Source organism: Tachypleus tridentatus, chromosome 13 (genome assembly GCF_004210375.1).
Source record: "Tachypleus tridentatus isolate NWPU-2018 chromosome 13, ASM421037v1, whole genome shotgun sequence".
In the NCBI taxonomy this organism is placed as follows: Eukaryota; Metazoa; Arthropoda; class Merostomata; order Xiphosura; family Limulidae; genus Tachypleus; species Tachypleus tridentatus.
This window is the reverse complement of record NC_134837.1, coordinates 164,710,113-164,728,493: the sequence shown is the minus strand read 5'-3', so window position 1 is coordinate 164,728,493 and position 18,381 is coordinate 164,710,113. Positions and strand designations below refer to the sequence as shown.

The 18,381-nt window shown below is 35.3% G+C and overlaps 1 protein-coding gene and 1 long non-coding RNA gene across 4 annotated transcripts in view; one reads left to right on the top strand and one right to left on the bottom strand.

The window, feature by feature from the left end:
• Window positions 1–8,801, bottom strand: part of LOC143239577 (uncharacterized) — a 29,834-nt gene extending 21,033 nt beyond the window's left edge. The window contains exon 1 of the long non-coding RNA XR_013021246.1: window positions 8,643–8,801. This is a non-coding gene — a long non-coding RNA (uncharacterized LOC143239577). The remainder of the gene's footprint in view (window positions 1–8,642) is intronic.
• Window positions 1–11,747, top strand: part of LOC143239575 (potassium channel subfamily K member 18-like) — a 58,985-nt gene extending 47,238 nt beyond the window's left edge. For all 3 annotated transcript variants that reach the window (XM_076480772.1, XM_076480771.1, XM_076480773.1), the window contains one exon: window positions 10,653–11,747. In XM_076480772.1, the coding sequence (XP_076336887.1) occupies window positions 10,653–11,641 (989 nt within the window). In that variant the 3' untranslated portion in view covers window positions 11,642–11,747. The remainder of the gene's footprint in view (window positions 1–10,652) is intronic.
• Window positions 11,748–18,381: the final 6,634 nt, after the last annotated feature.

Sequence of the window (18,381 nt, the reverse complement as noted above, 5' to 3'; positions counted from 1 at the left end):
TATTCATAATATTTTGTTAAAAGATAATTTCATACCCGTGTGACGCTAACATTATACTGATCCTTCATACATGAACTTTGAGTCACTAAGGGCTATGTCTTGAGTGTCACACTTTCAGCATTAAGATCAATACCATCACTGACCAATTTCATCTAAGAATTGCAAACAGCCTGTGGGTTGGTGATCCAGATTTCCCGTCAATCATTAAATATAAGGTATATCGAGCAGCAGCTTCATTCACTTCTTTTAGTGGACCACATTCTTGTCACTTAAACCACTTGCATGTGTTTTTGCATCAGTGGGAATTGAAGTCTCATTTCATATTCCACCTTGATGGTTCTGCAATGATGGCTGAGTTAAAGATCCTAGGACGTCTCTTTGACTGGAAAGTGGCATTTATTCCGTACATTAAGCAGCTTAAAATCAAGGGTACAAGGGCACTGGACATTCTTTACATTCTTCCCTTCTACAAATAGGGAGCAGCTAGGTGTTAAGACAAAGAGATTTCATGCTTTCAATCAATCTAAGCCTGAATATGGATCTCTATTCTGTAATTCACCCAAAAGCTGTACTGGAAGGACGTTAGAGTATGTGTGTCATCAGGAGCCTTGGCTTTGCACAACAGTTTTTCGTACTTCTTTGGTCCAGAGAGTGCACACTGAATCCTATGAGATCACACTTCACTTCAGATGCTAGAAACTTTATTTTGAATATGCTGTGAAGTTTCGGTTCTTGCCACACCATTCCATCGTGTTTTGATGTTGTACTGTTTACAAATTAATGTAATCTTATTACTTAATGGAAATACTGACTTCTTCTTCACAAACCCCTCTCTTCCTGTTTTTTATGGATGGCTACAAATAACTTGACTCTGTGGAATCTGTCATGCTTTTTGCATCTCTATGGTTGCTCACAGGGTCTGTGTTCACTGTTGACTTATATACTATCTCACTTGTTCCAAACTGTGTAAATCAAAGCAGTAAAGTAATTGTACAATTTACACCATTTCATGTAGCTCTTTGAAGGCTCTGAAATTGCTTAATGCTAATTTTCACCAAATACTCTTGAATATTCAGAAGTGATTGTCCAATACCTGGTTCTTATCCTCCTGTGTTACGTTTTTCTGGATTTCTGATCATGTTGGAATTCGTGGAAATGACCTCGATGACACCACAGCAAATTTAATCTGTTTTGTTTTAGTCTTGCCTTCCCTTGTGTGAACTTCAAGCCATTTATCAAGATAAAGCTTCAGATCAGTTGGAAGTCAATGTTGGGTGAAATGAAATATATTGTTAACCGCACAGGCGGCAAATATATGTATAATATGTAACATTTATAGCTACTTAGAAATTACAACACAAAATATTAATTTGTTTAACAGGTACTTTAGAACTACTACGCACACTCAGTTTATATAGTTACTTAGGGACTAATACACAATGTATCATAAGTGTTACAGTTATTTAGGAACTAAGACGCAAAATGTTACAAGTTTTTATAGCTACATAAAAATACGACACAAAGTGTTATCATTTTTTACAGTTATTCAAAAAACATGGCACGAATAGTCGCCAGTTTCATAGTTACTTAAGAAGTACAACAAGGTAGATTTTACAGTTTTGGGTGAACAACATTACAGTAAGCTTTTCCTGACAAGGCCTACTGTCGTTGTTTGACCATCTAGTTTGGGTAAGAGACGTAGATAAAAAGCCGTCTTGGCAAGGCTTCGCAATGCCACAATTTTGATATATATATTTATTTCTTTAACGAGGAATTAACGTGTGACATATGTGCAACTTACGTCAGAATTGCCCAAGGTTTCCTTTCGTTCCACAGCTGTGATTCCCAGCGGCAGCATCGTTTTTAACACATTTGACTTCATAGTTTGTCTTTTAAGTGCCAATGGTAAGGTCGGCACTGTATAGTTTGTTTCTTTGTGGGTTTATATAATTTCGCGCAAAGCTACACGAGGGCTATTTGCGCTAACTGTCCCTGATTTAGCCCGCTAAGAAAACAGGGAAGGCAGCGAGTCATCACTACCCACAGCCAACTCTTGGGCTACTATTTTACCAACGAATAGTGGGATTGACGTCACATTATAACGCCCCCACGGCTAAAAGGGCGAGCATGTTTGGTGCGACGAAGATTCGAACCCGCGACCTTAAAATTACGAGTTGAATGGATAAGAAGAGCAGCCGAAGAATTGGCAGTGGGTGGTGATGACTAGCTGCTTTCCCTCTAGTCTTCCACTGCTAAATTTAGGACAGCTAGCTCTGCGCGAAATTACAAAAACAAACACCTTTTTCTTTTGCGTGAAACAAAACAGTTTAGTGCCGATGGCCTTGTTGCTTTGTGTAATAGAACCCAACACTCAGTCAATAATTTTATATTTCTTGTGACATGAAATTTATTATTACTCTGTAACCACTGTACGATTACCTGTATGTTTTATACTTGCGAACTGTAACACAAAAGATCATTAATTTTATAGTTGTCCAGGATATAGAATAAAGTTTTATTATTCTTACGATTATTCAGGAACAACGACACAAAGTGTTATAAGTTTTCATCCTTTATAATGACATCAGCATAATAGTTAATTAGGAATTCTTACACCATGGTTATCAGATTTATCGTGACTCAAGAACCACTGCAAGAAGTGTCATTGCTTTAATCCAAAAATTAAAACACGAACACTTATTAGTTTCACTGTTATTTCTGGAATACTAAGTGTTGTTGGTGTTAATAATTACAAAGGTTGTTGGTGTTATTATTTTTAATTGAGTACAAAGTTACACAATGGGCTATCTGTGCTCTGCTCACCACGGGTATCGAAACCTGGTTTTTAGCGTTGTAAGTCCGCAGACATACCGCTGAGCCACTGAGGGGCAATTACAAAGGAACTAATACACGAAGTATTGTAAGTGGTATAGTTATTTAGATAATACGACATAAAATCTTATCAGTTTTGTAGCTATTTAAAAAATACGACACATTGTTTTATCAATTTTATAGTAGTTTAAGAACTACGACACAAAGTGTTATCATTTTTTTAGTTTTTCAAGACAAATAACACAATGACTCGTCAGTTTTAAAGTTACTTAGAAACTACAGCATTAAATGTCATTAGTTTCATAATTATTCATAAAATAGGAAATCAAGACCATAAGATAAATTTATTGCTAATCAAGTTCTGGGACACAGAATGTCATCAGTGTAGCTATTTATATTTACAACACGAAGTGCTACCAGTTTTTATATTTACTCGGGAACTTCGACCCTAAGTTTTATTTGGTTTTGTAGTTACTTAGGAACTCTAACTCAAAATTTTGTCATTTTATAACTGCTTAGGAACTACAAAACGATGAGTTTTATGGTTCAAGTTTATATTTACCTAGCGACTAATTCATAAAGTTATCACCAAGTTATAGCTTTGTCGAGAATTCTAACACAAAGTGTTATCAGTTTTGTAGTTATTTGGGATCTGGGGAATGAAGTGTCATAAGTTTTATAGCTAGTCAGATCTAGGACTCGAAGTGTGTATGTGTTTTCTTATAGCAATGCCACATTGGGCTATCTGCTGAGTCCACCGAGGGTAATCGAGCCCCTGGTTTTAGGATTGTAAATCCGATTACTTACCGCTGTACCAAGGTGGAACGCCTCGAAATGATATCAGTTATTATAAGATGTAATATAATCCTTTTTGTAGTTGTTTAGATACTAAGGCATCAAGTTACTCCGATTTTATATCACATTATTTTGTCAGTTCTAACATAGTTTTGAAAACAGCATTATTAGTTTTATAACCGTCAATATTCAGGAACTACGACATATAATATAAGTTCTGTACCTACTGAATACTTTTTCGTTTATTACTCTACTTATAATATTTAGTGTTGTAGCGATTTACCATAGAATAATACCAAAAACTTTGCTCTATGAGAGCAACAGCTTGAGACAGTTAGTTATATGTCCACCTGATTTGTTGGTGCTTTCACTTCTGCCAGTAAAATCTCTCAACAAAAAATAAGAATCCTTCCTCTTGTAGCTTTTAAGTTTTTCCACCATAACAATGGTATCTCATCATACGAAGCGAAACCACTAGCTTTAAGTTATCGTCGGTATTTCTGCCCAGAATAGAAGTGGTTCTGTAACGCAAGCCTTACACCTCTTACCTATGACATTGATACTTCTATCTAAGGTGCTCAAACTTCCACATGTGACAACGGATATCTCAACCTGGAATATCATGTTTTTAACAGTGAAGTTCGTTTTGAAGAGGGTAACTTCGCCAGTGGCATTAATCCCGTTACTAATTGTAAATGTAAAGCTCTACCTGTGACCACTATGGCTCCACCTGTTACTGCAAGTTCCTGTTTCTATCGTCAATAACTCCGATTGTATATTTTGCTTCTGGCGACAGTAATTCCGACTGTAACTACGATACTCTAACTGTGGATAGTATAATATGTCTGTTCCAATTACACCACTGCCTGTAACTACATCTCCGACTGTCACTGAAACGGTCTAACCCTAATGACAATATCTACAGGATGAGGTGGAGGAAGGGTTTTTATAGGAAAGCCACATCGGACTATCTGCTGAGTCCACCCACAGGACGAATGCGATACCTCTGCTGTTCTGACAGCAATAATACAAAAAGAAATACTATGTATTTGATGAATTTAGACCCACCTAGGCTCATGAAAATGTAACTTCAACTCTAACGGTCATAAACATGAATCTCTTGTGCAATAAATAGTTTATTAAAACCAGACATAGAAATATGACATTATCAATATGCTCCGAACGTATTGAAACCCAGGGGTATCTGATATCAAAACTGCATTTAAATAATGTTGTACACAATAATATTAAATATATATATACCTGCAGTAATAAAGTATGTAATGTTAGACGAAATCGAGAATGTAACGTAAAAATATCTATAAATAGCTTAAATAAAAGAAACTAATTTCTTTATTAGTAGAATAACAGCAACTAGACTTCCCAAAACTTCTTATTCAAGCTTAATATAAAACTCATTAACATAATCGTAGACAATGAAATCTATGCCATAAAAACTAAGAACTAGTGTAATGTCAGCATTCATCATAACAGATAGGTAGATCATAGAGAATGTCATGAAATATATTTTTTATGAATTTTTAGATGTGAAAGTTTAATTATGTAAGTTTCTTTAGACTTAAACTATGTGTATCAGCAAGAACAGTTTCGTGCTTCTCCAACATTTTGAATGCATTTTCTGTTGCTTTACGATTCTCATTACATTCAAGAAAGACGAATTTCTTGTTGAATCGTTCAAAAGATATAATTTAATTTTCACAGAATAAACCCAACTTCCGGAGAAATAATAGCAATCATTCAGTTCGCTTCAAAAGAACCGAACAGACCAAGCATAAAAACGGTAAAAGACCACGTGAAAGAACGTCAACTACCTATTGTCTATTTCGAATGAAGTAGTTTCTTTGCTGTCTGACGTCATACAACGCAATAACCTGGCTCAATGTTTAGGGTTCAGTGCGGATGAAGACAAAGCTTTTCGGAACTGGCGGCACATTCTTGAGAGTAAGTTTTCAGAAATTCTAAGCCATGTGTAAGTATGGAGTTCGAAAACATTAATTTTAAATCATTCTCAGAAATGTTTGGCAAAGTTTAACTCGTGAAGTTAAAACCAACACGTGAAAGAATGTACCGAACTTAAGTGAAAAAAAAAAAAGGGTATGGTTTTCCTGCTCGTTAGAAAAGCTGGCACGAGACAAACAACTTAAAATAGCAGGTTCCTGAAACGTCTTGACCTACAAAATACTTTCATCCTATCGTAGTTTATTAACTTTAATTAAAGTTAATGTTATTGTAGCCATATCAACTATTTATTATCTCAGCAAATAAACACAATGGTGCGTGAGTTGCTACGACCCAGCCACAGATAAAACTTTCGTGGTATAAAAATACCAAATTTACGCATGCAGTTTATTTTAGTAAAAAGTTGTGCAGCAAACAGATGTAAGTAATAAAAATTACTGAGAATATATCCCTATGCCAGCATCCACGCAATAACTGGAAGCAAATATCCTGCATATGACCAACAAGTGTGATTGGAATAACCCAAATCATTTTTCCTACATACATCGAAAAAAACATGCATTTTAATTTATCTGGAGATATTTAATTAGTATTTTCATCTTTACAGGTATTTGTCTGCTCACATTAAACCTAACCAGCAGTAGTTATTTACTTTAGATTTTGCTTTGTTTGTTTTTGAATTTCGCGCAAAGCCACATGAGCTTATCCGTCCCTAATTTAGTAGTGTAAGACTAGAGGGAAGGCAGCTATTATCACCACCTATCGTCCACTCTTTTACAAACGAATAGTGGGATTGACCATCACGTTATAACGCATCCACGGCTGAAAGAGTGAACACATTGGATGTGACGGGGATTCGAACTCGTGACCTTCAGATTACGACTCGAGCGCCCTAACCATCTGGCCATGCCAGTCATAGAAGTTGTCACTTATTCTAATTATTTATTTTTCCTATAGCCCTAATAACCATAGATGCTTCCATATTTCCTTTTGGTCTCGTCAAAGTTTGTTTCACTTCTAATAATTTATTAAAACGAGAGATAAATATCTTGCTTCTAATAGCCCAAGAAAATTAATCTTAATACTGACTACTGCAAGTAATAATTTTATTTTCTTTACCAACCACATTCATTCATCTTAACACTAACAACTTTCCAGTACGTTAATTGTTCGTTTTCTCTCTCGCATTTTTTTTTCCTTTGAATACTTTTACCCTCCCTTTAACCATGGAGCTTAAAAAGTATCCCATTATATTTAACTTTTTGTTTTTGTTTTCAGAACAATTAGTTTCAAATGGAGCTAGAATTTTTGTTGTTGTTTTTGTTCATTCAAAAGTATGCAAGACTTAAACTAGATTCATTTTAGGATTGATAAAAGACTCGCCGATTTATTGAGAGAGAAAAAAACTTGTAAACTTTTCGAAGCTGCACAAGTAATTAAATTGTAACAACTCACTTGTTATTGCTGATTTTCATATTTTAAAATAACAAGTTACTTTCGTTTGAAGTCTGTGTCTTTTCTTTCTTGTTTTTTTAATTTCGCGTAAAGCTACACGAGGGTTATCTGCGCTAGCCGTCCCTAATTTAACAGTGTAAGACTAGAGGGAAGGCAACTAGTCATCGCCACACACTGCCAACTCTTGGGCTACATTTTTACCAACGAATAGTGAGATTGACCGTAACATTATAATGCCCCCACGACTGAAAGGGCTAGCATGTTTGGTGTGACGGGGATTCAAAACCACGACCCTCGGACTACGAGTCGAGTGCCTTAACCACCTGGCCATGCCGGGCAGTCTGTTTCTTCAACATGTTCAAATCGGTTAGTTTTTTTCAAAATATGTAATTTGTTTACACAGAAGTAACCTGTGTTGTAAAGTTTCTGTTGTTGTTTTCTTTGCTTGAAGTTACCTCTAAAATATGAATATTAAAACATTAAACAGTAGTAACTTTAGCAAGACAAGCATAAATAGTGCATAGAAAATAGCAAATAAAAACTTATAATTTGTAAACATCGTTACATTCACGAGGAAGTACTTGTGTTCAACGTGAGTGTTGCAAGCTTTAACACCTAACACCAAATTAGCCACAACGAACTCGCCTTTCGCTGTCAAATACAACCAAGTTTTGGCAATACAGAACTCACGTTTGTTATTCGTCTCCAATATTTGATCAGGAATCGATAAAAAGACATTTAGGTTTTGCGTTTAAATTCTGTAAAGCTGATATAACCGAAAACACCGAATAACTAATGACTCCTTTTGGTAAGGCAGTCGGGATATCTGCCTCAGGGCTTGAATCCCACCGTACTCCTTCTGAATTAACTCAGACCCAACTTGTTAGTGGTCCATTTGTGAGACATTTGAAATGCCGACCTTTCGTGTTCAGGTACCTTGTTTTATTATACTCAGTTCCAACTCGTAGTGGTCTACAGAAAGATGCATAAACTCAATAGTTTTGGGATCCAGGGGCCATTCTCATATTTGCACTCGTTAAAAGCCTACCTGCAAATAAGACCAGCATGAAAGTATTTGAGACCCCCACCCCGAATCAACAACTAGAGGTCTCACACTCATATCTCCGACATAATAACCCCAGAAACAATCAAAAACAGGGATCTAGTTCTTAATTTAGAGCATTCTTTCACTTTCGCATTACTCATGTGGTTGGGCTAGAGTAGCAAAATATTTTTGTTCCGTGGTCTTCATATGCCCGTTAATAATTTAAGGGCATTATACTTTATTATATATGCTATTACCAGCTTTTTAATTTTGAAATGGCATCATTAGATTTGTGCGAGATTTAACAAAAAAAAACTTGAACAAAGCTATTTTCGATTTGCTATTGTTGTAATGATTTCCGTTGTTAAGTAGGTATTTTAGATCATTTGATGAAACAAATAATAAAAATTGCAATTAATTTAATGGTGTCAGAGCGTTTTATTAATTCATTTTCATATTCCACGGCTAATGTAATTAACGCTTACCAATAAGCCTAACTTTACAAATAAGCTACGTCTAGCCAAACTTTACTTACATGATTATTCCGTCCGTACCTCTATGTGGAAACACAAACTATATATTTCCCAAACAACGAGCTCAGTCACTGACTAACTGGCTAACAATAACAGACAAACTCACTAAATAATACGCCGACTTGCTTTTTTCAATAGCTGCTTCATTGGTTGCCTGACTATCTAACTCACTGCTCTCTCTTTTTGGAGAAACTTCCGTAGATTTAGGACGCGTCCATCACGTTACGTTAAAGCAACAATACAAGTTTTGACAAACGTTTATATTATTAACAACATAGTATATGGCACTACATAACTAAACGATTGAAATAACGTCCTTATTAAGCTTTGTTTATCAAATAGTTTAATATAAAATACAGATAAAATGAAACTACTCTTCCCTATGTACGTTGTTTTATTGCAAAGTAGAATACATATCCACGTTGGTTAGTATTATTTGTTATTTAATAACACATCTTGTAAATTCGTTTTTTAAGACAACTTATATAGAGGGAGTAAAACACGTAAAACTGTACGACATCAGCGCCAACTTTAAAACTATATGTAGAAACCTTTTTGTTCAATATGTTAAGTAACAAAAACAAAATGTTCAAACTATCAGGTTAATAATAATAACACTACTTAAATCAGTCAGAGTGTATTATCTTAAAACATTATGTTACAGACCATGTTTTTGTTTGTTTTAGTTTAGACATTTGTATTGTTGCTTAAACAGAGGAAATTTTCTGTTTGTTTGTTTTTGGAATTTCGCTAATTTAGCAGTATAAGACAAGAGGGAAGGCACCTAGTCATCACCACCCACCGCCAACTCTTGGGCTACTCTTTTACCAACGAATAGTGGGATTTACCGTCACATTATAACGCCCCCACGGCTGGGAGGGCGAGCATGTTTTGGCACGACTCGGGCGCGAACCCGCGACCCTCAGATTACGAAGCGCACGCCTTAACGCGCTAGGCCATGCCAGGCCCAGGAAATTTTCACTAGAACCTTATTGAAAATTTGGGTAATGATTTGGGCCAAATAAAAAGAGGTTAGTCTATAGTATATCATTGTTGGTTTGTGAGTGTGTTATGTGTTATAGGAATAAATGATTATTGAATAAATTTTTCTGTTACTTTTAGCCAGGTCCTTCAGTTTTGTGAATGTTGAGTTTGAATTTTGAATTTTTTTTTTAAAAAAGAGAGATGCAAGAAGTGCCGTACCTTTCGAGAAAAATTAGCGAATACAATTATTGTGTTAGTGTCTAATGAAAACTTGGGCCTATTAGTAAACATTAGCTAAGCTAACTTGTAGAACTACTAATCGAAGAAATAAAACATTTTCTTTATAATTAAGTGAACTGAATTTTTCATTATTCTTTGCACCGAATAATTCAACAGAACCCACCCAATTCGGGAATAATGGTAAAGATTTTAGTGCATCGCATGGAAAGCTATTTAGGAAGCAACAATGGTCAATGGCAGAGCACGCAGTTATGAAAACTCTATTATAAAATCGGGCTGGTTTTCGGTTTTAAATTATATAAACCTTTTAATATTCAAAGCTTCAAGCAGAAGCTGCTTGTATCGTGTACTGACAATGTTTATGTTTTATCTTGATATACTTCTAAATGGAAAATAATTTTAACCCAAATGAGTTCTCAGAAACTCTTACTACCATTTTCTAGACACTTGTTAACCAACGTGACGCCATTTTAAAAATGCCTCTTGATCTCAGGGACTGGTCTAAATGTGGATCAATGTACAGATTTCGTTACGAACATTAATATGTAAGGTTATGCCTGTTGTCTTGTGATGTAATTTTTTACGTTTCATAATACTATGATAACTTATTTATTCGTGAAGTCAAAAATGTCAGCTATTTCAATCTTATTTATGATAGTCCCTTTTTAATTTGTCTAGTAATAATCAAACATTGTCACAAAACAAATACGTTTTAACAGTTATTAATGTATAACTTATTTAAACTAAAGTCACTAATAATTAATGTACTTTTGCCTTTTTATATTTAGGTTACGGGAATATGGCACCTAAAACAAACTTTGGCAAAGTAGTGACCATATTCTATTCCATCATAGGAATCCCTCTGATGTTTCTGTGCCTGACCAAAATTGGATACTATTTTTCTCGACTTTTCAGATTCATCTATTTTCATGTTTTTTGTGTTCGCTGTCGAGAGCAAATTCAGTTCAGAAAGATTCAAAAAGCAATAAATATGATGATAAGAAAACAGATGCCAAGTAGCAGTTCATCCTTTCCGAACGACGAAGCAAGTATTGAGGAGAATATTCAATCGTGGAATTCTGGTCAGCGGTTTGTTGAAGAGACAACTGAAAGTGGCCAGTCATCAACTTTTGATCAGTTAAATGAGTACAATAACTTAATTAGTCATGAAAAAATAAATGATTGGTCGGGAAATAATCAGACAGCAATGAGCCTTGGATGTAACGAAAATAGTTGTCAAATGACAACACTTAACCAAGTGGTTGAAGAATCACAAAATCTGTGTGTCGACATTTCCAACAAAGTTTCCTATGCTCGACGTAATAATGCGAAATCTTCGTCGCTTCCTCCATCTTTTACTAACTACACCACTAAACTCAATCACTCTGATGTCGCTCTTTTAAACAACAAAAACAATGTCAATCATAATCAAGAAAAACATATTCCTATGTACGTAGTAATCATTTTTGTCGTTGCCTATATTTTCATTGGAGCCATGATATTTTCATTGGGGGAAGACTGGGGTTTTTTGAACGGTGCATATTTCTGTTTCGTTGCACTAAGTACAATTGGTTTCGGTAACCTCGTTCCTGGATCATACAAATTTGAGAAAAACATTCAGTCCGAACAGACAAAGCTGATTATTGGCAGTTTTTACATGATACTAGGGTTAGCAATTGTTATCATGGCTTATCACTTAATGCATGAAGAAGTAATTTTGAAATGCAAAACTGTTGCTCGAAATCTCGGAATTTTATCTTCAAATAAAAACAGTTAAACCTTTCTTTCTGTCATGTCTGAAATATGAAACATTATATAACCTTTACTTTCTAAATGTTCCATCAGCTTGTAATTCGTGATGAATTAAAAAACATTATTTCTCTGATGTCCCAGTTTTTGTTATTAAGTTCTTTAATTGCTTAAAACTTTTTTATGTATTACATGTTTAGTGGGGAATGTTTTTTCGAGATATAAAATATACTATCTGCTCAGTAGTATAAAAAAGAGAGTAAGTGTAACCAGTTTGTTATCTCTAACTTTTGGGATGATGTTTGTTCGTTTTAGACCAAAGCCACATTAGGTTATCTGCTGTGTCCACAGCGAGGAATCGATACCAGGAGTTTAGAAGTGTAAGTATGTGGACTTACGTTATCCCGTAGGGAACATTTTCAGATTACCTAATTCATTGTAAAATGTTTACTGCGTGTTTCGTAATTTGGCGCTCTGGTTACAACTCCGTGTCAGGCGTTACTAGATATTATGTTATACTGGCTGTAAAAAAACAAATGTGACATTTAGTTTTACAGAACATATACTATACTTCGAGACAATTGATGATGTGTAATATTAGAGCACTATATCTGTTAACAATTGTTATATCTTCGTTAAGAAAATTAAACATACAGTTGACGACAGATAAATTCACGGTAAGTTAATAGAATGTGTTTAGGTATTGAAGTCCTTTTTCAACCATGAAATACAAAGAGTATTGATTATTACTGATAATACTGTATTTCATTTTGCCTTATATTGAATACTAGGACTACATTCGTTTGGATAGTTTAATGAGTGGCGTATTTAGATAGGGGCTGGAGGGGGCTCAATCCCCAGGTTCATTATCTTAATGGAGATCCATGGATAATTTTATTCTATATGGGATGTAGGATCCATAGAAATTATTACTCTTGGGTCCACACAACCTTCAATATATAGACCCTGTGATGACTGTTTCAACCCCCATGTGTGTAAGGCGCCGTTAAGGTAACTTTGGTAGTTGTCCTAGTGCAAAGCTACGTAAGGATCTATTTGTGCTTTGTTCACCGAGGGTAAACGAATCCGAATTTTAGCAAATATAAGTCCGTTAACACGCTAAGTGACTCTGTTAAAGTAATAAAGTAAGGCAAATGAAAGAGGAGATAGTAAGAGTACTATTGATGATTCTTTAAAATAGAATTGACCAACGATTCCACCTACTTGTAAGCTACTGTACTTTCAGCAGTTATTAGATGGTAAATCAACGTATAGTTACGACAGTCGTCAATATTCAATATGTGTTAGATATATCCTAATATGTTTCAATGCTTTATATTTGTCAGATTGATTTACAACAATGTTTCCCAAAGTGTAGGGTGCGTTACTCTGGAGTACACAAGTAATCTCTTGGAGGGGGTTGCAAGTGATAAGGGTAGAGTCTATAGGTTTTAATGAGTATCTAGTCGCTTCATTCTCGTTCTCTCACTTAAAAGGAGAAAGAAAAGCGCAAACACTGTGTTTATTAAAGAGAGAAGCGTGGATAACAAAAGTTTGGGGAACGTTGATCTGGAGTATTGTAAGTTCCCCCTGTCTAGAAGCTGGCTGACAGTAATGGCAGTACGCTTCCTTAGGTAACCCAACTTGCAGTATATTTACTCTTTGACTTACATCTCTAGTAAATCAGCCTACAATGGTTTTACTTTTCTCTCATTTTGTATCGGCCCAGAGTACTATGTCAGTAACCATTGCATTCTATTTAAGCTGTAGTATTGATTTTTTAGTAGTTTTTTATTGATGCTTATTATGAATACGTGTACAAGTACGGTACATTGTGAATTTACTTAATTTACGCGTACGATGCTAAAGCAATATAGAATGTATATATTATTATTTTGCATTTGATATTCTATTTTTAACATTAAATTCTTTATATATGATTTTACAGCCCACTGAGTTGATTGGAGGCACCTATATGCATGGGGCTTAAGGCTACGTGATAAACCTCCTCTTATCACAATCATAATCCCTTGTGGTAGATTTGCCGGATTTTGTAACCATAGACTAGTGAGTTTAAACTCGACGTGTGTAAGTTAGTTTGTTTATGCCGTAAAACAGTAGAATCAGGAAATACAGTAATATTGAAATATGGTGATATCTGTATATGAAAATTATGTTTATGATATGGATAGATACCTCTTTCAACATGACATCTTTTCATTATTACAGTGGCAGTTTGGAACTTAATAGTATCAGGAAAAAATTAATTTTGTGTAAACTTTTCTTATTTTTCCTTTGTACATTTATAGTATGGGTAAAAATACAATTAAGAATTATTTATATCACTAATAGTAACGGTGTGACAGTAAAGCATGCTTTTTGGCTTCACAATGTTTTTATTATGTTTTACTGTGTTTGCCACAGAAGAAGAAAGGTCCACCTTTCAAAAGCACTCATATTAGTGTTTTTATCATTTTGTGTGAATACTTCTTGAACTTATATGTTTTCTGACATCATGAATGGAAAGGATATCATAACTCTGCACCAGCATCTGTTAGAACATAGTAAATTTATGTTCTTAAATTTTAAACTGATGGCCACAAGACTAAAGAAAATATTGTTAATTTAACGTATCATCAAAGATGTTGAGATGTTTTCTAATAATTTCCTGCATTTATTTGGGTTGCTACATAACAATCACTCTTGGGTCCACACAACCTTCAATATATAGACCCTGTGATGACTGTTTCAACCCCCATGTGTGTAAGGCGCCGTTAAGGTAACTTTGGTAGTTGTCCTAGTGCAAAGCTACGTAAGGATCTATTTGTGCTTTGTTCACCGAGGGTAAACGAATCCGAATTTTAGCAAATATAAGTCCGTTAACACGCTAAGTGACTCTGTTAAAGTAATAAAGTAAGGCAAATGAAAGAGGAGATAGTAAGAGTACTATTGATGATTCTTTAAAATAGAATTGACCAACGATTCCACCTACTTGTAAGCTACTGTACTTTCAGCAGTTATTAGATGGTAAATCAACGTATAGTTACGACAGTCGTCAATATTCAATATGTGTTAGATATATCCTAATATGTTTCAATGCTTTATATTTGTCAGATTGATTTACAACAATGTTTCCCAAAGTGTAGGGTGCGTTACTCTGGAGTACACAAGTAATCTCTTGGAGGGGGTTGCAAGTGATAAGGGTAGAGTCTATAGGTTTTAATGAGTATCTAGTCGCTTCATTCTCGTTCTCTCACTTAAAAGGAGAAAGAAAAGCGCAAACACTGTGTTTATTAAAGAGAGAAGCGTGGATAACAAAAGTTTGGGGAACGTTGATCTGGAGTATTGTAAGTTCCCCCTGTCTAGAAGCTGGCTGACAGTAATGGCAGTACGCTTCCTTAGGTAACCCAACTTGCAGTATATTTACTCTTTGACTTACATCTCTAGTAAATCAGCCTACAATGGTTTTACTTTTCTCTCATTTTGTATCGGCCCAGAGTACTATGTCAGTAACCATTGCATTCTATTTAAGCTGTAGTATTCTTAGTATTCCTTGGATATCAAATTTGCTGTGTCAATAATCTTTTCATGATACAGTACTTGAGCTCTTAGTAGTCGATATAAGATGGTTCGAATTACACTAATGTTAGAGCAACTTCTGTACTGACCAGAAGGATAGCAGGCAATAATACCAAAAGCTGAAAGAGCTGTCTCCGATGCTTCGAGTCAAACAAAGGAATTAATCAACTTTTATTTTTTTTTAGTTCTTAGTGGGTTCAGTACCATCACGGCTCAAACCTAACCAGTAGGCCACGGCTAACAATATATCAAACGAAATAAGAAACAAAACGACATTACGGTACATCAAAGGTTTGATTTGAAAATAAACAAAATCAAATACATGAAAAGGAAAATAAGTGATGACTTGGTCACTCCACCCCAGAAAATTAAAAAAATAATATAGAAACATAAGTTTATAAAAAAAAAAACTGATACTAAAATGACTAAAAAGTTATTTAATCAATACCTAAGATATATATTTTTAATTACTTGAAAACATGAATACCACATTAGATAGTTTGCTTCATCAAGCTCCTAGTTCATTAATATTCTGTCAAGTGACCTTTCTGAAAGAGCCTTAGATACATTTGTAAAACATACTCATGACAAATTAGGTTGTAAAGTATAACCAAGTATTTTCTGAGCTACACGATAGGCGTTTTTTTTTTTTTAAGTCTCGAGAGTACTTACTGCTGTTTGAGCATCTTGGATGGTAATACATCATCAGTGATATTCGGGCAGAATTGTCTGGTGGTAGCCATCTTCTTTACAGGTAACACAAGGACTTACAAGGCTAGAAAAAAAAAAAAAAGCGAAAGGGAAAATTAAACTCACTAACTTTCTCGGGTAACATGATATAGTTAATAAAGATTAGATTAAGCAGTTCATCGTAGTTGTGTGAAAACTGAAGGTTTTATTACAGACTTAGTTTGCTGAAATAATACCTTTACACTTTATTACAACGTATATTTTGTTAAAAGACTTGTTATCCTTTAAAAATATGTATATCATTTACATATATAGTCTTGGCTCTTATGGCTATATCAGGTGTCAAACACTCTGTACACTGTGTTGTTCCAACTTTTCAAATAAAACCAAATTAAAGCAAGTCACGTGGTGACGTGGTAAAAAAACCTCTTTACAACAATTAATCATTACCATTTTGTAAATAGGAAACTCGATGTAAAGATTATGCGATGTACAACACCAAAACGTATCCAATCATTGCAAAACCAAAACATACGAGGGCTGTTCAAAAATACACGGACTGACGTCATAAAACAAAATGTACTTTATTTAGAAGTTACAGGTCTGGGACCCCTTCAAAGTACTCTCCTCCCCAACGCACACACTTATCCCAACGGTGTTTCTACTTGTTGAAACAGTCCTGGTACGCTTCTTTTGTAATGTCCTCCAGCTCCTTCGTCGCATTTGCCTTAATCTCGGGAATCGTCTCAAATCTTCTTCCTTTCAAGGGTCTTTTGAGTTTGGGGAACAAGAAAATATCTCAAGGAGCAAGGTCAGGTGAGTAGGGGGGGGGAGAACAGTGATCGAGTGTTTGGCCAAAAACTCACGAGTTCTGAGGCACAAATTTCGCAGCAACGCGGTGCATCTTCAATTTTTCGATCAAAATCTCGTAACAAGATCCAACTGTTATCCCACACTCTTCAGCAAGCTCCCTGACAGTCAGATGTCGATTTGCCCGCACCAGGGTGTTGATTTTGTCGACGTGTGGGTCGTCAGTTGACGTGGAAGGACGTCCAGGACGCTCATCATCTTCAATGGACTGTCGACCATCCTTAAAACGTTCATGCCACTTGAAACATGCCGTACGCTTCATAGCAACATCACCGTAAGCCGTGTTAAACATAGCAAAAGTTTCAGTCGCAGAGTTTCCACGTTTAACACAAAATTTCACAGCAAGTCGTTGCTCCTTCAGGTCATTCATTGTGACATCCGCCAAACGAAAAAAATCGCACTTCACTTAAAACCGCGTAGCTAATACACAAATGAAGATATCTGCAATCGGGAAATGGCGTCGTAATCAGCTGATCTGTGCAAACCTAGCGACACCAAGCGGATTCCCCTGGAATTAACTGGAGCCGCGCAATTCAAACAGTCCGCGTATTTTTTGAACAGCCCTCGTAAATGCATTATCTAGAACGAATTAATAAAATTATTTGAAAGTAAAGGTTAAATGCTGTTTATTGCTTAGCGCGAAGCTATAAAATAGGTACAATATAATCATGAAATTATATAATAAAGGCCAAGTACACTGACTGTGTCATATGGAGCTTTCATTCCTATCTATTAAACTTTCAGTAATATTTCTGTCAGCAGAAATATGTGTTGTTTTGATAATAGAGGGGGCGTTTTTATTGGCATGCGCGCAATGTTACAAAAGTACGCCAAATGGTTGTTGGTCGTTTCTGTTTTTAGCATCTCGAAGATGCTCCATTATCTTATCCCTCACGAAGCACCGATATATCTATCACCACTCGGAGTACATGTTAGCCTTTACATCATGTCCCCTTAAAAGTACCTCCACCGTTTTAGTTCAGTTTTACATGTATCATACTCCCGCACAATACATCTACTGGGAGAGAAAGCTCATTCCGTAAAATGCCATTTAATACGTTTTGCCAGATATCTCTGTTAATCTTTTATTGAAATCAGTTTACTGACTTCATGTGTTTGTTTTCAGTTAAATCATAATTGATTCCAAAGTTAGGAAAATATCTTATTTCCTTGAAAGAGAAACGAAACAGTTTTGAAAAATCTACTAAATCTAAGATCTTTGAAGTTGTGTGATTAACTTTCGTCCCTTGGCACTCCAGATGCATTGAATTGTATGAATTACCAAACATCCATAAATATTTCATACCTTAAGACCAAGAACTACTGCACGCAACATATGTGAAAAAATTGTTATAGCTGTTAAAATAGTAATAAGACATTTCCTGTGAATTGCATGAGAGCTTAAAAATATTTCTAGGTATAGCCTGGTCCTCGCCTTGCTGGAATGTGAATCTGATGACACATGTGAAGCTGACGACACATGATATGTATCTCATTGCCGTTAAACTTGTGCTCCTTACCTTGAAACTATGATGCATTAAAAGAATGAAATAATATCACACTAAACAATTAGAGTAGCCCAAGAGTTACATGAGCGGCATTATTTTAAATCAACTATCAGTTTAAAAT